Below are 27060 nucleotides of genomic sequence, written 5' to 3' on the forward strand. Positions count from 1 at the left end.
CCTACTTGTTGGATAGTGTGACTTGATATTAGGTAGCAGCTGACATCCAACTGCCTACACAAAATACCACTCTCTTCAATAACTGGTCCTTAGACTTTCTAAAATAGCTGGCATGATGGTTGTGCAAGGGTCTGACACATCTGGTGTTACTGTTAATATGCTATTTTAGGTACAAATCTGTGTTTTCTTGCAAAAATAGCTATACCCTTTAAAATTTTAAGCAGGGAATGAAAGTGCACTAATACTTAAGTACTTCCCACCCTCACATGTTGTTGCAGTACTTGATAGTTGTATTTTCATAAATCTCCACTTTCTCGAGGGAAGGTATTTAACATTATTTTTAGATTAATCCAGATAAACAGAGGCATACATATACTAAAAATTTACCATACTAAAGCTATGACTGTTTCAAAGTAAAATCTAGAGTCTTGAAAGGTAAGCAACTCCTCTTTTTTTCATAATAGTTTGGTGAGGCATTTGGAAAATTATTTTCATAACAAGGTTGAAGAGGAGGCTCAGAATGCAAACTATTCCATGCAACTGTCAGCAAGTCCATGAAACTTCCTGATATGCTTCAATTTCTTTAATCTGTACATTGGAACTATTAGCTTCCTCTTTAAGGTGTAAAATTTAGTCCAGTAAACATGAGAGCTTTTGTAGTAGATGAGCATATTAAATTCAAATCATGTTTTCTGACTGCATCATTTGCATGCTTGTGTTAGAAGAATCTTATTGCTAAATATCCTTGTTTTGTAAATTGAAGTAAAAACTATAGTCTCGCAATAACTTTTTATGTTTAGTTGCCAACCTTTCTTCATCTGATTGCCTCACAAACACTGAAAATCCCTTACAGATTAGATCTCTTTCTCCTTCATCAGCAATTTTAAGATAAAACAAAGGTTAATAGACCATAAAAATTGATATCTACTAATTACAGGTCTCACTGCCTTTTTCACAATGAATACTGATCACATAAACTAATCCCTGAGCTTTGCTACTGTTTTACTATTTTACTGTATTACCTCTGCTACATACAACGGGCAGAAACCATCAGCTGAGTTGTTTGCAGTCCTGTTAGAGGCTGTTACAATTCTTTCTTTCTAGCCATTGTATAAACATTTCTATTTTCTATTAAATAGGAAAATAAGAAACTGATTGCTGAAAAGAACTGTTATACAGACCTGTATGAGTAACATATTCACTTTTAAACATGCACAAACAAGCAATTCAGTTTTGTCACACACAATAGCACAAGACCACAATACACAATGAAATAACATAATGCCAGTAGCTGTTGAGGAATTTTTGGATGATCTTTATCTTTCCAGATTGCTTTACATCTCTTCAAGTGCAAAATCACCATCTGTACCCTATTAGTCCTCCTTTCCTTTCCTTTCCTTTCCTTTCCTTTCCTTTCCTTTCCTTTCCTTTCCTTTCCTTTCCTTTCCTTTCCTTTCCTTTCCTTTCCTTTCCTTTCCTTTCCTTTCCTTTCCTTTCCTTTCCTTTCCTTTCCTTTCCTTTCCTTTCCTTCCTTTCCCTTCCCTTCCCTTCCCTTCCCTTCCCTTCCCTTCCCTTCCCTTCCCTTCCCTTCCCTTCCCTTCCCTTCCCTTCCCTTCCCTTCCCTTCCCTTCCCTTCCCTTCCCTTCCTTCCCTTCCCTTCCCTTCTCCCTTCCCTTCCCTTCCCTTCCCTTCCCTTCCCTTCCCTTCCCTTCCCTTCCCTTCCCTTCCCTTCCCTTCCCTTCCCTTCCCTTCCCTTCCCTTCCCTTCCCTTCCCTTCCCTTCCCTTCCCTTCCCTTCCCTTCCCTTCCCTTCCCTTCCCTTCCCTTCCCTTCCCTTCCCTTCCCTTCCCTTCCCTTCCCTTCCCTTCCCTTCCCTTCCCTTCCCTTCCCTTCCCTTCCCTTCCCTTCCCTTCCCTTCCCTTCCCTTCCCTTCCCTTCCTTCCCTTCCCTTCCCTTCCCTTCCCTTCCCTTCCCTTCCCCTTCCTTCCCTTCCCTTCCCTTCCCTTCCCTTCCCTTCCCTTCCCTTCCTTCCCTTCCCTTCCCTTCCCTTCCCTTCCCTTCCCTTCCCTTCCCTTCCCTTCCCTTCCCTTCCCTTCCTTCCCTTCCCTTCCCTTCCCTTCCCTTCCCTTCCCTTCCCTTCCCTTCCCTTCCCTTCCCTTCCCTTCCCTTCCTTCCCTTCCCTTCCCTTCCCTTCCCTTCCCTTTTCCTCTTTCCTCTTTCCTCTTTCCTCTTTCCTCTTTCCTCTTTCCTCTTTCCTCTTTCCTCTTTCCTCTTTCCTCTTCCTCTTTTCCAAATCAAGAATGAAATTTCATGTTATTTTTGTGACCTGAATCCATAGATTTACCTAATTCTCCTCCCTACTAAGAATGAAGTGAAAATGCTTTTTTTCTTTCTTTTTGCTATTTCTGCCTGTTATTGATTAGAGAAATAAAGCTTTTTCAAACTTTCTGGAGCCTATTTACTTATAAATCGAGTCCCTCCACTTGGTAGTGTTAACATATGTTGCCTTCTACAGATGTTGTTCCTCTTTGCAATATAAGCATGCTTAAATAATTCAAGATGAGAAAGAGAGATTCCATGATCCCATGTTATGTAGCTGATCAAAGAAAAATTTGGTCGTGACTCATTTGTTCTACTTTACTAAAAAACAGAATGATGTTAATGACGTTTATTCACTCAGAAAAAAGCAGGGATAGAAACAAGGTCAATGTTATTCAATAGCCTAATACAAAATATTACATGTTTTTAACAATGAGCTAAATTAATCATTGTTAAATCTTAATCATTCAGAACAATTTTCAATGAAACGTGGAGGATTCACCATCACTGGTAACTTTTAAATCAAGTGGCCTTGTTTTTTCTAATTATATTCTATTGTTCAAGAAAAGTTGTTGAGACTGAACCTTGATTTTTCAAAGTAAGTTCTAAGAAATCCCGTGTATTTAGGTCAAGTTGGATGATCACAAAGACTGAACTATTTAGCAGTGAAAAATGAAAAAAGCTGGAGAGTACTGGATAAGTAAACATGCTTTTAACATGCTTTTGTTGGTTCAGTCAAAAATGACAAAAAATACTTTTAACTTAACATTTTCAGAACTTCCACTATATTCATTTGTTTATTCTTTTCTTACCTCAGAATGAAAACAGGGGCAAGAAATTGAGTACCTTTAACAGTATATATAGATATTAGTTGTTCAAGCTTTATTTTCTTTACACGTAACTGTTGCAATCTGCCTCTAAATAATCACTGTTTTCTTTCAGATTTTGTGATCATTAGCTGTTATACAAAAGGAAGAGATAAAATAATGAAATTAACTATGATCTAACATATTTCCTCAGAAAAAGCTGTAGACTGTAGGCAAAATCAACTACAGAGTGACTTATTTTTTTAAACTGTTTTCTAACCTCTCTAACTCCTAGCTGCTATATATCAGAAAATAAACTTTTTAATTCTTCCATTAAGTTGATGCCAAATGACAGTTTATGAAGATCTGTTCAATGTTATCTTTATACGCAAAGATTTCTTCCTGCACCTTTTCTACAGTTGACACCTATGACAAACAGCTACCAGGAAAAGCTGTTGTCCCTTCATTTGTTCAACTTGATTGCAAGTCAGTTATGCCCAGAGCTGCTTTAAAGACTGTTCCCAACCATACAGAACAGTAACATGCCCTAGATTTGAAGGCTAGCTGCCTCTCATTTTGACAGATTTAAAATAGATAATCCTAACCACTTCCATGAAAATTCTCATTCCCCGTTATTTTACCAGAAGTGATTATCAATGAAAGTTGCAGTAACTGACCTAAAATATCTCCTTCCTATCCTGAAAGAGTATTGTTTTCATGTAATTTTACCCACTACTGTAGTTTAATTAATTTTTTAAAAAGAGCCAGCAATGACAACCTGTTTTTGTCATTCCTGAATTAAAAGAAAAAGAAAAATAGCTTGCCTGCTATTAAAAAAAAAAAAAAAAGCAGTTTGTGCAAAAATGAGTAAAAGCAAAATTCTAGACAGTTGGTTTGTATTTCATATGAAAATGTTCATGATAATCATCTTGCCTCCTGCACTGTGGATTACAGATTCCATTTCTGGATTCACACAGGTGTACAGGATCTTCAACAGTCACATCTGTTCAGAAGGACTGTGGCTCTCATTTACCACTTAGTCATCCAAAGCTTGTCCCCTGTGTCAGTACTATTCAGAATCATCTTGATGCTGTCAAGTAATTTATGTTCTTGATCCCTTCTGAAACATCTTAGTATCAATTCCCAATTTCAGTGGATTTTTTCTCTCTCTTTTGGGAGACTTTTTTGTTTGTTTTGTCTCTTACCTTAGCAAATTTTCAAATCCATATAATTTCCTAAACATCTGCTTCTAATCATTTTGTTCTTTTTCTGGAGGGCCCAAAACATCTTACTGTCTGAATTTAAGGGGCCAGCAACTCATATATTTTTGGATTTTTGGAATACTTACTTTATTTTGCTCTAAGTGAGGGCTATGAAGTTAATTTTAACCTTGTCCACAAAACAGGAAGCAATGCACAGCTCCCAGTCAAGAATAGCTAGTTGTCTTTATGGTTGGAAACTCATGCCACATCTCAGCTACCCCTTAGGAAACCAGATCATAGAATCATTAAACCAGATAGACCATAATAAACATCCTATTAAACACAAGAATTCAGCAGATACGTTTTGAGAATTTGATCAAGTCTTACAATTTAAATATAATCTATATCTATCTATACCTGAGTCTGACAAGTGAATAACCATCTGCAACATTAACTGGTCCAACATGTTCCAGATCTTTACATTAAGGTGAAAATATTTCTGAACAGATTGCAAAATTGATGTGTGTTTACATGGTTTACGACTGACTAGCAGAAATGTAGATAGATAACGTGAGACTACACTGACATTAAAAGATGATATTGTATAGACATGGGAATTTTCAGAATTTGAAAAATAAATTATTTTGTAATTTGAGACCTATGGACCTGAGATGAGTTCTGTCATAAAGCATTGTTTGTTAAAATAAAAGAAGAGAACAAGTTGGTGGGAATTATTGGCTTGGCTATAACAATCCCAAATGTGTCTGATTTAGAAAGGGACTTGACAGCTCATGAGTTTCTTGCTAGATGATACTGCTGCTACTTTTTTTTTTTTTTCTTCTTCTTACTTTCAATAGGACAAATTACTGTTCTGTGGTAGTCTTGATAAATTCTGGAACAGGTTTTACATTACAACGATCACAGCCAAAACGTAAGATGTATCCTTTAAACTGTCATCCTGGACATATGATTGCATTGCTGATCTCTGTATGAGATTGCCACTGCAGTTAAATCAATGCTTACTCCTAAAACTAATAAAATCCAACAGAAATTACATCCAGGCTATTATTTTTCTTTGTTTTTGCCTAGATCAAAGAAGTAATCAAAATGTCTTGCTAATAAATGTAGAAGAAATGAAGGCTCTTTGTCCTGAGAAGGGCTACGAAACTGGTGAAGGGTCTGGAACACAGTTCTTACGAGAAACAGCTGAGGGAACTGGGATTGGTTAGTCTGGAGAAGAGGAGGCTCAGGGGAGACCTTATTGCTCTCTACAACTACCTGAAAGGAAGGTGTGGGGAGCTGGAGGTCAGCCTCTTCTTGCAGATGACTAGTGATAGGACAAGAGGGATTGGCCTCAAATTGTGCCAGGGGAGAAACAGGTTAGAAATTAGGAGAAAATTATTCTGAGAAAGAATGGTTAGGCATTGGAACAGATTGCTCAGGGAGGTGGTGGAGTCCCCATCCCTGGGTCTGTTTAAGGAAAGGTTTGACGTGGTGCATAGGGACATGGTTAAGGGGGTGATATTAGTGGAAGTGTGATGTTTGGGCTAGACGATCTTGGAGGTCTTTTCCAACCTTAATGATTATATGATTCTCCAAGGGATTTTTTCCCCTGTATACATTTTTATAAATTGAATTCTGAAACCTTGTTTTCAGAGTGATAATGATTTTTTTTTTCCTTTTTCAATTCCATTATGCCTCAAGAAATATGAACTCATAGACAACATTAAGAAGAAAAGATAGCTTGGTTTAAGTACCAAGTTCTCTATTGTTGTTATTGTTAATGCATCATATGCTGTTTCTGTGAAAAGCTCATAATACATCTAAAACTGAATAACTAGACAGAACTGTTCAGCAGCTTATAATTTTATTATGTGTAACATATAAAATGCAGTAGAGTGAAGATGAAATGTTTATTTTGCTGAGAGAAAATACTCAAAATTGGGAAACAAAGCTTTTCCTGTAGAGAGAAGTAACACGAGAGAGATAGAGGAATGAAGACTGGAGGATATTCTGTGAAGGTATCAACTCCTAGCCAAAATGCATCATTTGCACTGCAGCAATATTCTGGCTAACCTTTTAATATTTCCCTTATATGAACAGAGAAATTCAATCTACAATGCTATTGAATAGCAGAAAAGTTTCAATTCAAGGGACAACTTTTAGAGTAGTTCATGTAAGAGCTGTACCCACAGCTCCAGAAACTACTGTTCTGTCTAAGGATTACATGTGAAAAAGTGTGTAATATAGAATTGTCATAGAATCATAGAATATCCCAAGATAGAAGACACTCCAAGGATCATCAAGTTCAACTCCAGGCTCCACACAGTAATACCTAAAACTAAACCATATGCCTATGAGTGTTGCCCAAATGTTTCTTGAACTCTGGCAGGCTTGGTGCCCTCTAGACCCTTCAACAATTTTGTAGCCCTCCTCTGAATGCTCCCTAATAGTTTTATGTCCTTCTTAAATCTTGGTGCCCAAAACTGCACACAGAACTTGAGGTGTGGCTGCACCAGCACAGAGTAGAGTGGGATGATCTCTTCCCTCAATTGGCTAGCAGTGCTGTGCTTGATGCACTCCATGATATGTTTGGCCCTTTTGGCTGCCAGGATACTCGTATTCAACTTGCCATCAACCAGAACCCTCATATCCCTTTCTGTGGCACTGCTCTCTAGCTTCTCATCCCCTAGTCTGTACAGATAGGGTAGCCCCATCCCAGGTGCAGAATCTGGCACTTGCTCTTGTTAAATTTCATAGTTGGTGATTGCCCAGCCCTCTAATTTGTCAAGATCTTTCTGTACGGCCTCTCTTCCCTTGAGGGAGTCAACATCTCCTCCTAATTTATCGTCATTTGCAAACTTAGTATACATTCAAGTCCTACTTCCAGGTCATTTATAAAAAACATTAAAGAGAACTGTCCCTAAAATGGAGCCTTGGGGAACTCCACTAGTGACTGCCAGCCTGATGTAATCCTCTTTACTACAACCCTTTGAGCCTGATCCATTAGCCAATTGTTCACCCATTGTTTTATGTATTTGTCTAGCTCTACGTTGGACATTTTGTTTAGAAGGATACAGTATCAGAAGCTTTATTGAAATCCAAAAAGATCACATCAACTGGCTTTGCTTAGTCAACTAGGTGGGTAATATGGCATAAAAGGAAATTAAGGTAGTTAAGCAGGACTTTCCCTTTGTGAACCCATGTTGACTGTGACCAATGACTGCATTGTCTTTCAAGTTTTCAATAACTCCCAGAATAATCTTCTCCATAATTTTACCAGTCACTGAAGTAAGACTTGACAGGCTTGTAACTACCAGGGTCCTCTTTCTTACCCTTCTTGAAAACTGGAACATTTGCCAGCTTCCAGTCAACTGGGACCTCTCCAGCTTCCCAAGACTGTTGAAAAACAATTTGGAAAGGTTTTGCAATGATATCAACCAGCTCTTTGAGTATTCTGAGATGAATCCCATCAGGCCCCATAGACTTATATGCATCCAGCTGGAGCAGCGAATTCCCCACAAGCTTGGAGTTGGCTGGGAGCTTATTGTTCCTGCAGCCACAGCCCTCCAGTTCAGGGCTCTGATGTTTACTTTTTACCTCTATAAACTTAAAATATCCTAATACAAACCTGACTGCTAAACAATTGTTAGCATAACTAAAATGAGCTTATACCAAGACAAATCTCAATTAAATCCTGAGACACTATCTTGTAAGGTCACTAAAAAAAACCTTTTAATAGTAATGGCAAGAAATCATATTTACTGGGCTACAGAAGCCTTCCCTCCAGAAAAAAAAAAACAATATTCCTAGTATGGGAAGTATTTAGCTAAGAAGTACATTCTCCCTCCATGCAAATTCTAAATTCTGTACCATGTCATAGGTTATGTGATTCACAGAACTATTATTTGATGGCATAATTCAAATTAGTGGGCAAAAGTTACTTTTCATGAGGGATTCTTAACAACTTTGACTATTTTCTTGAGTACTAAGAAACCAAAAAAAATCATAGTGCTCAGCTCTGCCTTATTACAAAAACCTGTGAACCTTGAATGATGAAGAGTATAAGTATTGAGACTATGAAAATTTATAACTCAAGAAATATATATATGTGACTCACAGAAGAGAGTAATAGCTAAACTAGCTGTTTCAAAGGTTATAAACTATGTCAAGGAAACAACTTTTGAAAAGGCAAAAGTGCTGAATAATCACTGTATCCCATTCACATGAAAGAGTCAGTTGGAGACTTATATCTGTTTCCAGTTACCATCTACTATATGAAGTGTGATACATCTTCTGGCAACTTGTAAAAAACAGTACAATTTTTGGTTGAATATAAAAAGTAGAAGGATGTAACATCACCAGCGTCATTGCCAATTTTACACCTCTTTGCACATTTTGATTAAAATCTGCCATAGCTTCAGAACTTGACTCTGCTTTCAGAGATAGGACTAAGAGATGCATATATCCAAATTTAAAATGAAAGTAAAAATATATCTGTCAAAAATAATCAGATATTTGACAAGTCAAAAATTCAGTTATACCTAACAAGCAATTACAATTTTCTTTCAGCCATGAACTCAAGACATTTTTTGTATGTGTTTAGGTCTAGAAGAAGATTAAGGAAACAGGAAGCTGTCATACTCTTAATTTACTTACCTAGTACTTTATCTTAGGGTAACTTGAATTTTCTTTAAGAAAGAAAGGATAAAGTTTGGTGATTTTTTTGTGTCTGAGCACTAAAAAAAAAAAAACCACACTTGTTTAAAAAGCATATGACATTGCCTTTTCTTGCAGTTTATTGCATTTTTAAAATACTTGTGTGGTTATTTATTTACTTATTTATTTGTTAGTTTGGTTGGTTGGTTGGTTGGTTTGGTTTGGTTTTGGTTAAGATTTTAGGTAGGATACTAAATGCTTGTAGACCATATTTTGTCTTATGCACAATAGAGTGAATTCACTTCAGTAAAGGAGGAGAGGGGTTGAGTGGGACATAGTTTTCCCATTAACATAGTAGGGTGGAACATGACAGATCCTGTTTCTAAAATATATGACTATCTACCTCTCTACTCACCCTAGCAGTCCCTCCCTATCCACACTGTGGTTTTGATTCTTCTTGTATTCCGTTATTTATCAATTCATATCTTTTGAGAATGTCAGAAATACTTAACTGTGTGAAGAAATAAGATGAAAACTTAGTTCAGGTAGGGCTGAATGACCTTATACAAACTGAGTTTATACTTACCTTTTCTGAGGTGTCACAAATTGTATAATTCGGAAAAAAAGACATATTTATACATCTTTTGCAGTGCTGATGTGGAAGAGACTTGCATTTTCTTTTCCTTTGGCTAAAAAGTATGCCTTCTGCTTTGTGCAACTTTGGATCTAGGACAATATTATGCTGCAGACCTTTAGATTTTGGATACCTCAATGATCACACAAAATTTTATCTTTAATTTTTATTCTTCTCTCCTTACTCTTATCTATTTGGCATTCCCCATGCCAAGTGTCTTCTGTACTTCTATATAAAGCAGTCTGGTAGTCTCCACTGTTCTCTACCGTATCATATCGTATACCAAATCATTTTGGAAGTTACTGTCTATGCCTGTCACCTTTTTTCTGGTCACTCAGTTGTTTTGTTTCTTTCTTTTTCCAGTCTTATTCCAGTCTCACTTTTCCCTGTCTTTGCAATCATCTTCCTGTTCTCACCTGTGACTTTTGTATTGTTCTGGGCTGCTGTTCAGCCTTGCTTTCTTGCTGTTCTTGGCTCCTGCCATTCAGATATGTCTTTCCTAATATGCTTGCTGACTGAATTTCAGAAAGGGGAACACAAAGTCCACTGCTCTCAGAGTGTTTCAGCTGGACACTTTGAGTCCAACACCTCTGAAAGGAAACTGCAAAGATATCCCAGGCTACCAAGACAAATGCATAAGATGACAGCAGAAATGGAAAATAGTATTGAATGTATTGTGTATATGAATGCCAGGCAATTACTTTTTTTTTAATTTTATTTTTTTTTTATTTTTAAGATTTGACAGCTCTGTAACACCTACCCAAAGTCAAAGTTGAAGCTACCAGAGTTTAGGAGATAAGTGGTAAATCCTGTGCTAAGCCACAGTTTATGATGTTATTTAATTTCTGTATTACTACAAAACCATTCTTATACCTAAGTGGATAATCCAATCTGATATGGAAGTGAGTGAGACTTTCTTCTGAAATATACTAAGCAGTATATTAATATTAAGCAGTAGTCTTATACCGGGGATTTTAAAAATTATCATGCACTTTTTCTCAATAGGAGTGTGTGGTCTTCATGGTTTTCATGATCTTTGTTATATGTATTTTTCAGTTTTCTCAGAGTTAAATATTTTAAGTTTAATTTTTCTTGTTTTGGTTACACTGATGAAGTGAATTGCTGTGCTTAGAACCAGTTTTTCCCTTGACATGCTTAACCCTTGTAAGATTAACTGCTACCGCACATCTATGATAGGTATTTCTGTCAAAATAATGGTGGCTTTTTTTTTTTTTTTTTGCCACAATTGCACTATCGACTATTAGTTAGAAAAAGATAATTTTATAAATGAAAGAAGACAAGAAGACTTTATGATTGTCCTTTTAGAGAGGCTTTGTTTAAATGCAAAATAAATTGCATTAAACGAAACAACATATTTAATTACTAAGCCCTGTTCTCAATCCATTTATTTTAATCTAAATAGCAAATGTTTAACTTGTATCTATTATTTAGTACCAGAAAGAAATCATTCTAAATGAAATCTCTTAATGAAATAAGCCAGAAAGATTCTGCCAGAAGTGTACAAAATTGTATTAACACAAGATTCATAAAATGGCAAAAAGCTTATAAGCATACTGTATCTAATACGCTTTATTGTGTGCTTATGATAGTGATGATGTGAAGCCTTTCAGTTAAAGACTCAAACATCCATTCTTTCACTTGTGCCTTTTATTTCTTAAAGCAACTTTTCAAGTTTTAACCAGTCATTTGTGAAATTGCTTATTAGCATCTGAGTTGCATATTCATGGCTTAACTTTTTCAACTAAGGAACTCAGTAACTCAGGGGGATCTTATCAATGTTTATAATTATCTGAAGGGAGGGTGCAAACCAGGCAGAACCAGGCCCTTTTCAGTGGTGCACAGTGACAGGATAAGAGGCAATGGGCACAAACTGGAACACACAGAAGATGCCTCCTGAACATCAGGAAACACTTCCTTACTATAAATGTGACAGAACTGGCACAGAGAGGCTGTGGAATCTCCCTCCTTGGAGATCTTCAAAAGCTGCCTGGGCAGGGTCCTGTGCAACCTTCTCTCAGTGGCCCTACCTCAGCAGGTGAGTTGGACCACATCTGCCAGAGATCCTTCCAACTTCAACCATTCAGTAATTCACTGAAGCTTTCAGATGCGGGTCAAAGGACAACTCTAACCTCTGGTGGAAGAATCCATAATTCATGAAGCAGAAAGTCCTCCTAAAAATAAATTCACCGTGGACAATCTATGAAAGGAATCTCTCTTTCATCCCACCTACCTAAATAAACTGTAGTGAGGGAAGAAAAATGCAATATATATATAACATATATATATAATTGTATAAATACTGATCAAGTGATTCATTGAGAAAATGTCTATATTTGGCTTAGCAAGCAAGTATGTATTATATGTATTCTGAAAAGCAAAAACAAGCCTGAGTATAGTGATCTACCATGAACACAGAATTATAGTATCGGACTAGGTGGTAAAGGACCTCTTGAGATTATCTCATCCAACCCCTCCCTTGCTACAGCAGGGTCAGCCAAAGCAGGTTTTTCAGGATGATATCCAGTCAGATTTTGAGTATCTCCACAGATGGAGGTTGTTGACTGATGGCTGTTGATCCAGAAAATTGTATTCTTATTTACTCATTGAGACTTACTAATTATAATACTAATGTATGAAAATGAACACAGATTGCTGCATTCCCACATTTTGCTAATTAGAACCCATAACAAAGGGCTATGATCATGTTTTACTGAAAGGGAATCAAAACTTCAAGCAGCCTCATAGGAAGGACTGAAAAAAAAAAAGATGCAAACAAAAATGAATCCACCCTTAGTAACAGTTGAGGCAGAAGTGCTGTCTGTACTTTATTCAACTCTTGGAATTTAGCACTGAACCACTTTTGGCAGAGTTGTTTAAAAAAAAATAAAAATAAAAAAGACCTTAGTCTTCATATGTGAGCCAGGCTTTTATTTCTTCTAGCAGGTGAAAATAAATGAAGAATACATACACATGATTTTTTAATGTATTTCTGATGCTTGCTGGAGTGTTGGCAATATCTGACTCTCTACTGCCTGATATCAATCCTCCTTTTCTGGATGAGTTCCTTTAGAAAGAATTAAAAATCCTTCCCCAGCAGCAGCTATTGTCTGCGAATATTGTGGCGGCCACCCTTTCCATATCCTGAGGATAGTGTTAGAAAACAGACCTGATTATACTGAACTAACATTTTTATGACCAGTGTTAATTTTAGCAGGGCCATCTGTGGTTTTAACTGAAGTTATTCTATGCTAATTTTTATGGAGAAACTATTAAGATTAAAAAAAAAAAAAAGACAAAGGACCCCTCTTAAATGTCTTAAATGTTTTCCCATCAGACTCCAGCAAGACATAGAGAGCTCTTCCTCATCTCTTGCCTTTTTCAATTAGAAAACTGAACTGAGGGCTGCTGTTCTGGGTACAATCAGTGGGAATTACTCTGAGATGCTACAGACTTAACAGTAATGCATCAAGGAAGCAGACCTTTCAACACCTAGAAATTTTATGATCAAAGTTCCCTACTAATATGAAAAGTACATGGCTTGAACTAAGATGAAGATAAATGAGAGGATGATGATTCTTTTGAAAGATACTGTAGGATATTTTGCTCATTGTCATCACAGTTTTATCAGTGTGGCCCTGGATGCTTGCTCTTAAACATTTTCCTAAGGTACTGTAGAGGCAACAAATGAATTTTTACCCATCTGTAATCCTTCCAAATAAAATCTCAGCTATAGAGATCCAATGCATTACTTCAATTAACTACCTCTCACAGTGATATTCTTTTTAGGGCTGACATGGAAATTACAGAACTCAGCGAGAGTGCAGTGCCCCCATAGAAGTAAAGCAGAGAATATGAAATGCACTCATTTTGATTTAATTATGTAATCCAGTTTTGAATTCTAGTCTCAAGTTTCAAAGGATGAGGAGTCCAAAGATTCCTTTACAGAATCATTGTTCTCTGCTTTCCTTTGGAGAGGCTAGAGGCAAGGCTTAAAATACAGGCTACCTCATAAAGAAATGAGGGAGGAGACAGATCTCCACGTGCTTCTCCATAAGGCAGTTGACTCCAGTTGTGATCCTTTGGTTTGAATGAGGTGGCTTCAGCCCATAAAGGGTCAGCTGTGCATTTGCTGATAACTATCACTGCTTCCTTGTGTTTTTTGTATAGTGAAATGGAAGCAGGGTGTTATCAAAATCTGGCCTAAAGCTTTATACCGAATGTGATGCAGCTTAATTCAAAAAAAGTGCCTTGCTGTGAAGTTCTTACAGAGAGTTTGTGGAACAACTTGGTCATGCTGATTTATGCTAAAATTGCCCACATAAATATTATTGTCTGTTGTGCCAGGAGTTGCTGGTTCACATTCTCTAAATGGGAATGAGAAAAGAGAAGCATGAAGCAATATGTGGTTTTTGCAATTAGGCCTATTTCATCTGTCTTTTTAACTATGCAAAATCATAAGGAAATAAATCTTTACTAGCAGTTAATGATCAGTTGGTTAGTTGACAGCTGCAGGCAAGTCCAGTGATATAAAAATTACTGTCATTATGAACAGCTTCTAATAGGAAGAATGTTTATTAAAAATGTGAACACATTCTGTTTCAACAGTTATATTAAAATTTGTCTTTTTGTGATGTTTAATAACCAATTTTCTGCGAGAATGACCCAGAATGATATCATGGACTCTGTATTAAAATTTACTGTTAAAAAAGCCCTATGTCCTGTAACAGGCATAATTAAGCTGCTGTTTAAACAGCATGTGCAATGCATATATAATGTAACAAAATATTAGTTTACAGTCTGCTCTATTTGTCATGTGTTAAAACAGTTGCAAATGGTATTAATGACGGTATTTTAAGTTGCAAATCATCCCGAGTACATTATTCTAGCAAAACACTATAGACAAAAATTAGCTCGAACAGCTCTTGGATATTTTGCAATTAATAAAATGTTGATATAGCAGCAATTTTGTTGTTAGCAATTTGTATGCACCATGGTAGAGTGCACAGAGAGGAAATACTTCCTTGGTAACCCTAGCGGAATACATGAGGTCCACAGACAAATAGGATGAACTTGGTTTGTCAAGTTGATTTCTACTAAAATTATACACATATATTTTATTGTCTTCTGTGTGTAGTATTGCTAGCACAGTGTTCCTTAAAAAGCTGGAATGGTGTTTTCCTTCATACATAGCAAAAGGTAGGGGAAGTGTTTTTACAGAACACAAAGTGGTTTTGTGGCAAGTAAAAGCTGCTCTTGCACTTCTGAGGCAATGGAGAGGTTTCTTCCTCTGTACCTTCCAGCCTTTTAACAACTTGAAGGTCACCCAGCCATGATGACTAGAAGGAGAAAAGAGAAAAAATACCTAAGGAGGAAATGATACAAATCACAGTTGCCCAGTGCTGCAATGGAACAGATGTGTGTGTATTACTATATATAACTATCTCTCTATGTAAATACACAACCATGTGATGTGTAAAGATACCATTAGGGAATTAGAGATATCTGTGGTGGGAATGTTTAGGAGACTGACTAAATAGGTCACTTTTGAAACAAAACCTTACTGAATTTGTTTAGTAACAACAATTTTCAAGCTAAAGAGCAATTCTTGCACACTGTTAGCCATTATTACCACGTGTATGAAAGTGTTATTCTTTAATAATCATATCCTAAATAAGTGTACAATGTTCTGAAGCTGATGCTGTATAGTTAGCATTGATGGATTCGGTCCTTGATGTTCATCATGGAGGTTAAAGTGATCAGGCTTGAGAGAGAAAAACTTTGATGAAAGAATTAAGAACTGAATTCGGATGATTGTCTTTCTTCATCTTTCCTTGGTCATTATGGCTGCTGTGCACTTCTTGCCTCCTCCCCCTCCAAAGGGCAGTCTCAACAGCTCCCCATGGTGTTTGTTTGGATTTTGGTTTTGCCAGTCATCCCTCCTGTGTATTCCGCAAGGTGTCCTGCCTGTTTGCAGTCCCTTCTGCTTACCTTGTGCTTCATCTTTAAACTTCTGTTACCCAAATGCCTCCTACATGCAGGTACATACCTTTGTTCCTTTTTTGGTCACATTGCTCACAAACGTATTTACAACGCTTCCACGTTGTGTTTGGATTTGCCATAATGGTGTTACAAAGTGCGTACGTACTGTTGTTGATAATACTACTTCGGTATGTATATATTTGGATTCAAGGCAAGCTAATTATATCCTGAAGAATAAGCTTCTAATGTAGAATGGAGTAGAATAGAATTTTATAGAATTTTAATATAGTGGAAATTTATAGATATTACAGGCCTCTGCCTTAGCTACAGCAGAGTAGGCCCAAAGTTCAGCAAATCACAGTAGAAAGCTGTCTTGTTTCTCATGGAAGGAGAACTATCAGAGCTATAGCTGACATCTGTTTTAAAGGGATGGGTCAGAAGTTTTTGGAAGTAAGCCAACAATGTGTATGGTCAGTTTAGTTATTTAAGATATTGGATTGACAGGTATGTTGGTAATCTTTTTAAAGGTAAAACTCTTTGGCCACACTATTGTCAACAGTATGTGTATATTCTTCATCTTTTAAATCTTGTGTGTGTGTATATATATATATACTTGTGTATATATATATATATACATATATACTTGATTTGTAATACATCAACTAAGGACATTAAGATCTAAGAAAATATCATTAATCTTTATTAAATGAAAAATATTTTTTTTCATCTAGATATTAGCAATTTAAAATGATATTTAATGATAATATTTTCAAGTTGTTTCAAGATAAGAGACTTTTCAAGTAGTTTTTTCAAAAACAAATCGCTCATACCATGATGGATTTATACAAATGCACAGAAATTATGCAGTTACTATTGCAGTGCAGTTATTTAATTTCCATTACTACATGATGAGCCTTTACAATACAGAAATCCACATGTTTAGATAAGAATTTCTTACTATTAGTAGAATGCATAGTAACGTGAAGCACTGGTCTGTATTTGAGGTCTTGAGGCATTGTTAATGAAAGAGGCAGAAATCCTGCAGGTGGAATGGTTTGTCTTTAAATAATCCTGACCTTCCTAATTTGATTGATTTTCCAATCTTAATTTAGTTAGTTCATTTTAATTTATTAGAGTTTCTAGCTAAAAACATTACAGCTACAGAACCATATTGACTCCAGTTGGTTTATATGCTGTAGAAAGTACCTAGATAACACAGTACAAGATAATTCTTCATAAAGGTAATTATCTGGTAATTATTTGATTTTTTTTTGGTAATTTTGGTAATTTTTTGGTATTTTTTTGGTAATTATTTGATTTTTTTTTTTTTTTTTTGCTTCTGGCCATTCCTATCTGTCATCATTTTAGTCTGTCTCCCTAAAAGTCTACCAAACTTCAATGCATCCAGCTCTTTTTTTCATATTTTGTCCTTCCCAAGACTGCGTTACATTTTTCTTACTGCTCACTTTGCTATAGCTCTCAGCACTGAGGTCTTCACCCTCCAGCCACTTAGCCTTTGGAAGGTGAACATTTGGAGCATGAGATAAAAGTTTCCCTGCTGACATTTTTTGAGCACCTAGCAGTCTTTTGTTATCACAAGAAGCAATTACAGGGAGTGCACTGCTTCTCCCATGCATTCTAACTTTAGCAGACTCAGTCGTTCTCAGGGAATGATGCACATGTACCTACCTATATGAGCACATATGCATTGTAGTAGGCATGAAAAATTACCACAAAAATGTAGAGCATAATGTAAAAGCAGTTAGTTAGAACTAGGAGGTTTTTCTGCAGGTAGAATTAAAGCTGAAACCCTAACCCAGAGACATCAGTTCTACCAAATTTCAATAATTATTTTAAAAGCTTGAAAGCAGATAGACTGTATGACTTGTTTGTTCTAATTTATACATTTTTTTTTTTTCTATAACTTCATTGCTGGAACTTAACCTGAGATAGATATTCTGACACGTGCCACACAGGCAACCTGTTGGAAAAAGGCCCTTAATTATGGAATGTGTCAGGTCACCTTCACTGCAGACAGGGTAGATTGTTACTATTTTTTTTTAAGCAAAGTCAATCACATGAAAAATAGTACAGAAAAGACGTGGCTTCTATAATGGTAGTATAAGTTCTTTAAAATGTATTTCAGTTATGTTACAAACATAAACAATTGTTTTTGGATTCATCTTTTCTTATGCAATATTATTCTCATATGTTGCAACCCACCAATGTAATGGGATTACACATGGTCTCTGAATATTATATATGGGAAGCTCACTTTATCTTGCTTGTTTTGTTTTGAGCCTTCAGAGTCTCTTTGGGTCTCTTTTCAAAGCTTTATCAGTAAGTAAAAGTGTAAAAGGGCTTTTGGTTTCATGTTGCTTTGCCAAACAAGATTATATTTTTTATTTTTTTTTTTAATTCCAAGCAACAATTTTTGTCAACTCCTCTCTTTAGGACATGGAATCAAGGAATCAAGAAACACCTTATTACAGGAGGACTGACCTCAGCTGGTAGTGTAAGATAAGATTTGACTGTAGCAAGAGCAGGATAAAATGCAATTTGTTGTCACAGGGAGAATAATACACTATGCTAAAATGTTAAATGGTGTATCAAAAAGAAAAAAAAAAGTAAATATGAATAAAATGTTTTAAATAATTTTCAAAATTTCTGAGGTACGATAACAATCTCTTCTGTCTTACAGGAATTCAATTAGCTCCAAAAGAAAAACTGGACATCCCAGTGTTATTCATGCCAGATACAATGAAAATGTATGAGGCTGCGGTGGTAATTAATGTAATGAGGGAAAATGGTGAAAACTGGCCTTATGAGGATTCTGCTGAATTAAGTAAAGACTTAAAGAGGTAATTTATTCTAATAGGAAAAATATGTAGTTGCAGATACTCAATCTTATCATCATTTTCCCCTTCAGATATCTGTGTGTGGCTCCCAAGGGGAAGCAAGTGTCTGATTTTTGAGGGCAATAGATATCCAACATGAGCTTTTAATGTACCCTGCAAAGTATGTACTTTACAAAATGCAAAGTACTATCTGCCAGTGCAGTTTTAGATATTGAGCAAATGAAAGTTGTTAGATACTTCTAATTTTGGGGTTAATAATTGCTCTCCTGTGGGTATGTTTTTGTAATGCACAAACTACATAAACTTTGCTTCAGTGTAAATAAGCGTGACATAAGTGTAAAGCGTGAGTGTAAAGCGTGACATAAGAGAGAGCAAATCAGGCCAAACGTTCTTGTATCCTGACATAAAGGTATTCAAAGACACTAAAATAAGTGGATGTCAGTTATGGCTTTTATGATTTGCTTGGATCTTATTTCATATATTTTTTTAGATATGTTTAGCATTAAAGCATACAATAAAATGGAGTTTCACATTTCCAGTAACTCTTAACTCTATATTGTTTTAGACAAAAAAAATCTCAATACTATCATAATGTTAGTATCATAATGACACTCTACCTGTTTTCCATGATACTGTTCACTTATTCTCCAAATAGTTTTACTGTGTCAGAGGATGGGGGTATTCAGGGAATACTCTGGACCTATCCAGTTCATGGAATACCTGAAGCACCACAGCAGAAATTAGTGCCAGGTAGGTAATTATTGAAAAACTTGAACAGGAAGTTCAAGAAAAATAAAATAGTTATTTGTGTTCTCACCTGCTTGATCATGAGAATTTGTTCTAATACTCTATCACATTCTTAAAAAAGATAAAATCACATATTAAAAATAAAATCCCCTTCCCAGCCTACAAAGTAAATCTAGACCTTCTGTTTCATTCTCGTTATGGATAAAAGAAGCCGGGAGCAGTTGGAAACTTCATGGCTTGTGCCCTTCAGTGTCCCAGTTAATGCTAAATTAGAGAACCGTAAATAAATCAAATGAAAGACTTACATAAGTGTAGATTTCTACTTACATACCCAAAATACCCTTCCAGACAATTTAATTGTTAGATGTCCATTGTGTTGCTCAGCCTTGAATTTCACTGTAACCAAAACAAGAATATAGGTTGGTGTAAATAGCAGTAAGTTTTCCACTCGCTCCTGAGAAGTAAACTTGCATTAAAAAAGGACTGACAAATTCATAGGACTTTTATTGTTGCTTATTTTGTGTATAGTACATGTTTATAGATTTGTTAAAGATATTTTTAAAGGTGAGATATCACCCCAGAATAGTGAAACATAGAAATTGTGAACAGTTTTTTAAAGCTAAAAGCTTGATAAAACTACAACATACGGACAGTTTTATACCAACTTATTTTTGATAGTAATAATAATTAAACAAGCTCCAGAACTACAAGTTGTAGCTAAATAAACAGGGTTCAGGAGTAAGGCATCTTTTGCTCTTTTTAAAAAAAAATACTGAATATAATTATTTACCAAGAGTTGTGTCTGAATTATTTATCATAAAATCTTGATATGAAGTTCAGAATTAATTTTTAAAGAATCATTGGATATAATTCTGCTGATTGTTTTAGATAAGGGATCAAATTACTAGTTCTGAGCATTTCTTCCTTACTTAAAAATGTGTGACAATGAGTCATTACTTACTGCCTTGTAGGCAGAAAAAAAAAATAATCTAGCTTTTTAATAATATAAAAATAATTATGCAGTTTTCAGAGCCATAATTCTGATGAAAATGGTATTTAGACCTTGAAACTGAAAAGTATGTAACTACCTCTTCTTTTTCATGTTGATTTCAATACCTCTGGAAAATTCTTTTTTTCTGGAAAATATTTTATTTTTTTCCTTCAGCTCTTGAATCTAGTTTTCTCCTCTTTCTGTGCCAATAAGAATTGAAAGAACCATAAACAATGACCACAAAAATAAGCCTTATAAAATCTAGTATAAAAAATCTAGCTAAAGTCCAACTATCTTCTAATGAAAAAGGACAAATTTTGTAATAAGCAAATTAAAAGCATTAATAGAATCGAAAAAAAGGTCTGTCATGCTTCAAAGAGAAAGATGCTTTTTATTTTGTCACAGTTCTTTAAAAGCTGAAATTTGAACAGTATTCTTACTTGGTAAGAAACCAAGTAGTAAGTTAATACTGTTTCATTTAACTTTTAAATTCCTTCTCTCTTTTATTCTTTTTTGTTTTCCTTTCAGTCTTCTTTTCTCATTGCTATATATCAAACTATATCATAGCATATATTTGCAAATGAACTAAAATGAAGATACATTTTATTATTACAAAAAAAAGAGCAAAATTTGCAAGTGCTGTTATGAACTAACCATAGGAACAGATTTTTGTTTGCTTAGAAATATTTCCTACTATTTCACCTAAAAAATGAACAACAAAACTTTGAGAAAACTGTATTTTAGTTGCCTCACTCATTTCTGGAATTCCATCATTCTCCAAGCACATGTCACTTCTAATTATTCTGTTAAAAAAAAGATTCCGACGCTTTACAAATAATGGATTCTTTCTTTTCTGTAGCTGTTGTAAGTTGTCAAGCCAATCAGAGAGTAGAAAAAAGAGTAGAAGTGCTGCTAACTGGTGCAGTTCCTGGTGCAACTGCTATGCCTGCCACAAGAAATTCTGCATTGATCAATAGACATAAGCCAGCCAATATCCAAGAAGAAGTTCAAGTCAGTGATGGTAAGAATAAATAGCTTGGATATCACACTTTTTTTAATAACATTGCACATACAGTAAGTACTTTACTTAATGTAACTCTGCTATGACAACAGATGGGAATTAGAAAAATCTTTCTCTCAGACCATATTTCTACCATGTGGCAAATATAGGACATTCATATAACAGTATGTCTGTGGAGTTACAGGCACCTTTGAACCTTTCTTTTATGTGTGTCTTGGATGTGAGGCTTGCACACATACCATCCCTCCTTTAAAAGAGTATAGCCTGCACAAAGTGTAAAGGTAGCAAAAACATGTCTGTGTAAGCATTGCAAGGCACTGTTTATCTTCAGGTTGTCCCTATTTGTGAGATGCATTCCCACCAGAAGGCCAATATCTGCAGCAAAATGGATTTAAGAAAGAGGCCTTGTTCTAAGGAAGCAATAAAGCTGTGTAAAAGAAAGCTTCCACTTACTGTTAATCAGCTGATGACACAGTAAAAATCAATTCCTTCAGAGACACACCACCTTTTCGTATCATACCTCTTTGAAAGAGAATGGTACAACGTATAAGAAAAGAATACTTGTTAAGCTTCATGTATATTATTTCTGTTCATAGGCATGTGTTAACAGTCATACTACAAGTTATTAATTGCTACATTATACTTTCACTAATTATCGTACCTTTGAAGTTAAACTTAAATTTGTTTTTAGGTACAAAGTCATCCTACTTTTTAAGAAAAGTGTTATTTTAGTATTACAGCATGTGACATGAGATATAGCTGCAAATGATGGTAAGGGATTTCACCCATGCTCAACTTTCTCAAGATTATAATGCACTGTAACATGGTAAAAAATGAGTACAGAAGTTACTATGATTGTAGTTCATTGACTTTCAGGTTGAAAGACTGATAGACTTGGCTTTTTTGTCTATCTATGCCATTGGAGTCAGCATCAGAGTCTGGTTCAATAGACACTTTACAGGAATACCATGTTGCAATAGATTCCTTGCCAAAGAACTGTGAAAAAGTGAAAATCTGTTAAATTGAAATCAAGATGTATTACATCCTTCCTATAAGGATAATTTTCATCCAGCCATAGCTCCACCCCTGTACACTTAGCACTCTGGTCTTCTCTCTTCAATCACTGTCCAGATCTTTAAACAGATTTTTTTTTTTTTTTAATATTTTTAAAACAGAAGGGAATCTGAAATTGAACTGCAGTCACAACCTTACACATAGTATACTTACTCATTACTTAATCATTGTAATTGCTTATTTAAACTTTATAATTACCCATATCCCAGTACCAAGGATAGGTTATTGTCTGGGCATATTATTGTCTTACATTCCCATATTACAAAGTGATAGTGATCGATCCAGTAAAATAAAAAGATGTGAAGGTCTCCACACACATTCTTGCCTCTTTGGAGAATCGTAAATATTATTAATATAATTTTGTTTGGCATTGTGAGAACAGTGATATATCAAAATACATCACCATATTTTTTACTGTAGAGTAGCAAGGCTTAAATCTTCATTAACTTGTTACAAGTGAGTAGGCGATCTTAAACATAACTGAGCTATTTCCCTCCAAAATGGTGGCCTCTGTATTGACAAGAATAACATATATTCAGCAAGTTGAGACAGCATTTTGAAAGACTTGCAGATTCATGATGTGTAGTGCTTGTTTTATTCATGCGAAAATATTTCATATTTATAAGACTGGCTCCTGTGCATACTGCAAGACATTGATTTGGGATATCATTGCATCTTTTCAAGCAAGAAGTCTGGTAATGAAATGGTAGACAACATAGGTAGTAAGATCATTTATAATGCTGGTGCTTTTCAATGACATATTAATGTCATATTGCTGAATGAATCTGATGCCTATTAGGAATCAGATTTAATGGTACTATCTGAGCTTTCTGCAGTCTACCAGTAATAATATAAACAAAAGCGTAAACTCTAAGATAGCAGGCTGGCAAGCTGTTTTTCATTTTTTCGTTTTTTTCAAAGAATGATTCATCAGATAGTATGTGTGATGTGTAGTAAGCAGATTTTATATCCAAAGATAAATGATGATAATTACTGGCAGATCAGATTTAAACAGCTACTACCACAATTTAAAGTATTTAAATTGTTTTGACAAGTATAAATTGTTGGGAAGTAAAAAATCTTCAAGCATGTCCTTTGTGTTAAAGGAATTCAATTTCATCCATTCCAGATGATATCATTTGAAATATAAAATTACTACAATTTCTTACGACAGAAGGGGATGATCTAAATACCATATAGCTAAAATGACATGACTTGTTCAGAAGTAAGCAATGCTCCAGAGATCAAATAACTTAAAGACAATGTTTTAGGCATATCAACTATAATATGTCCCCTTTAAAAATAATTTTCAATTATATGTACTCTATATGTATTTTTCAGCTGTTTTCTTAAATATGTCTCTAATTATATTATTTTTGGTAAACCTAATTTAAGACATTAATTCATCCAGACAAGAGTGGAGGTTCTTATTTGTACTCTAATAAAATACCTTTTTTTATTCACCTTAAACATTAAATAGGGGGGAAAAATGATGCATTTTCCATAGTCTTGTAAGAAAAGCATCAAACAATATCAAGCAAGTTATCCATTATAGATATTGACTGGAATTCAGATGTTTCTAGGCAACCAAACTTCAGTATGTTGAGAGCATGTGGAGTATACAGAGTATCTTCTGACTGAAGAAAAACACTGATCAGTCCTGTCTCTGCGTTTGTAATAGTCCTTTGTAACCTACCCCTTTCACCTACTTCAGTTTATCACATAAGGCAGCCAGTGTAGAGTGTTTATAATTAACTTCCCTGTTTTTTTATTAACTCATAGTTCCTCTCACAGCTTAAGGTCTGGTCTTAGTTCCTTGCTCCTGGGTTCTTATTTCTAGGAAAAATTTCAAGCGAGTTAATTCTGGAGGGTGGTGGTGGGGGGGCTGGAACAGTACTGTCCAGGTTGAAGATAGCACAGCTATAAGTTTTTTATGTTATGTGCAAGTTTTGCTGCTAGGTTGACCTCTAAACAGATGAACAGTTCAATTGCACCTTGTGGTCAAATAACATTTTCCAGATATACTAATCTATAATGTACATTGGCATATGTTACCTAAAGTGTACCCTTTGTTTCACCATCTAAGAAAACAGCAAAAATAGAAATATATATGTGTGTATTCTCTACCGTTTAATAGACTGCTATTACAGTCTAACATCCAATCAGATATAACAGATCTAACATCCAAAAATTTCTGAAGTATTGAAACTCATCAAAATTTACAGAAATCCTCCATTTTCTTTAACTTTATTAATAAAGTTATTTGATACGGGAACAACACCTACAAACATGTTAAAAGCTATTCCCCACTCTAGCAAGATTTCATGTTGGCCAGTGATATGGATTCCACTAAATGCCAGTTTAATGTGATGGATCTGGATCAGGAAGCTCACCTGTAAGAAATAAGTTCAACAAAATTCGATAAGATCGAAGAAGTATTATCAGCATAAGGTAGAAAATGCCAGCATAGGTGGAGAGAAAATATAGACTTACTCTCTCTCATTGAGGCATTTTAATTTAATTACTGATAAAGTTTGGAGGTAAATACGGAAAGCAACATGAAGAAGATAATAATAATGAAGATAGCTCTCTATATAACTTAAGCCATCTCTCTATTGTTGTAATCATTATGGAATTATTTCTGAAATGGTGTTTGAGGATGAGAGAATTATGGTTTTATAAATGAGATTGTAGACTTTTGTTGTTGTTTTTTCTCTCTGTGATAAGTAGAAGAAAGAACAACAAAATGTTTGTTTTGTATTAGCAGATAGGTGAAAGCTGTTAGTAATGGCAAAATGAAAATGTTGATGAGAGGGTGAACCACCAGCTGGTAGGAAGAGACACTCTATTATGGTTTACCTTATTACTAAGGGTGACAACTCCTACAGGAAAATAGGGAATTATCTGAAGTCTAAGAATAGTGCATAAGAGTAGAAACGGAAGCCTAGAGAGATTATTTTGTGAGCTATATAATTTTTGTTTACATCTGGCGTTTGCTTCTTTATCTATGAGTGAAACATGGGAGAGATTTGATGCATTATTTCTCTTCCTGAAGAAAAAGTCTAAGTTCACCAACTTAAATTTCAGTGGGTCAATGTTAGCTGTCAATATGCAAAATATAGTAAGTACTATATAGGATTTCTTCAGTGAAAATTAAATATGTGGAGGAATTAATAGATCTAGTGGATGCTTACAGTTTTAATGGAATATGAACTACCTGGATGATCAAGCAATCCCTTTCTGTTAATTACTGTTGGATTGTAAAGCAGGAGAGTTTAAATGCACATTTGTGTTTAGGAAGGTTGGATTTTTAAATGGCCCATTTTTGTACATTAGTAACAAAAATCATAGAATACTATGATTATAGAATCATAGAATCATTTAGGTTGTAAAACGCCTCTAAGATCATCAAGTCCAACCTTTAATTTAGCACTGCCAAGTCTACCACTAAACCATGTCCCTCAGCACCTCATCTACACATCTTTTAAATACCTCCACAGATCGTGCCTCAGCCATGTCCTTGGACAGCCTGTTCCAATGCTTCACAACCCTTTCAGTGAAGAGTCTTTTCCCGATAACCCAAGCTAAACCTCCCCTGGAGCAACGTGAGGCCATTTCCCCTTGTTCTATCACTCGTTGCTTGGGAAAATAGACCGACCCCCATCTTGCTATAACTTCCTTTGAGGCAGATGTAAAGAGCGATCAGGTCTCCCTTAAGACTCCATTCCTCTAGGCTAAATAACCTCATTTTCCTCAGCCACTCTTCATAAGACTTGCCCTCTAGACCCTTCACCAGCTTTGCTGCCCTTCTTTGGACACCCTTCAGTACCTCAATGTCTTTGTTGTAGTGAGGAGCCCAAAATTGAATGTAGTATTTGAGGTGCAGCCTCACCAGACATGAGTACAGGGGAACAATCTCTTCCCTAGTCCTGTGGCCACACTATTTCTGATACAAGCCAGGATATTGTTGACATTCTTGGTTACTTGAGCACACTGCTGGCTCATATTCAACTGGCTATCAAACAATACCTCCAGGTCCTTTTCCATCAAGCAGCTTTCTACCCGGCCTGTAGCATTTCATGCGGTTGTTGTGCCCTAAGTGCAGCACTTAGCCTTGTTGAACCTCACACAGTTGGCCTTGTCCCATTGATCCAGCAAAGGGCTCAAGGGTTGAGATAAGGACAGGGAGATCACTTAACAATTATCGCTATAGGCAAAACAGACACAGCGTAGGGAGATCAGTAAAATTTATTGCCTATTATTAACAAGATGGAGCAATGAGAATCAAAGAAAACAAACTAAAGCCACCTTCCCCCCATCCACCCTCTTCTACCTCCTCCCCTCAAGCAGTGCAGGGAAATGGGGGCCTGGGGGCTGCGGTCAGCTCCTGACGCTTCGTCTCCGCCGCTCCCTCACGGTCACTCCCTGCCCCTGCTCCACGCGGGGTCCCTCCCACGGGATGCCGTCCTTCCCGAACTGAGCCTGCGGGGGCTGCCCACAGGCAGCAGCTCTTCCAGCACTGCTCCCACACGGCTCCGTACCACGGGGTCCATCCATCCCCCAGGAGCAAACTGCTCCAGCACGGGTCCCCCACGGGCGGGCGGCAGCTCCCCCCAGCCCCCCTGCTCCTGCGTGGGCTCCTCTCCACGGGCTGCAGCTCCGGCCCGGGGCCTGCTCCTGCGGGGGCTCTCCATGGGCCGCAGCCTCCTCCAGGCCACATCCACCTGCTCCACGTGGGCTCCTCCACGGG

General features: G+C 36.2%; 1 protein-coding gene across 7 annotated transcripts in view; it reads left to right on the forward strand.

The window, feature by feature from the left end:
- LOC308187861 (cilia- and flagella-associated protein 47-like) overlaps positions 1 to 27060 on the forward strand; it is a 307333-nt gene that overhangs the window by 245381 nt on the left and 34892 nt on the right. For 6 of the 7 annotated variants that reach the window (XM_080576253.1, XM_080576256.1, XM_080576254.1 and 3 more), the window contains 3 exons: positions 18321 to 18480; positions 19133 to 19227; positions 21075 to 21236. In XM_080576253.1, the coding sequence (XP_080432379.1) occupies positions 18321 to 18480; positions 19133 to 19227; positions 21075 to 21236 (417 nt within the window). Of the gene's footprint in view, positions 1 to 18320; positions 18481 to 19132; positions 19228 to 21074; positions 21237 to 27060 lie in introns of those variants that run through there. The other variant, XR_013944960.1, reaches the window with a different exon arrangement.

This window comes from Anser brachyrhynchus (assembly GCF_964034855.1).
Source record: "Anser brachyrhynchus genome assembly, chromosome: 1".
Classification (NCBI taxonomy): domain Eukaryota; kingdom Metazoa; phylum Chordata; class Aves; order Anseriformes; family Anatidae; genus Anser; species Anser brachyrhynchus.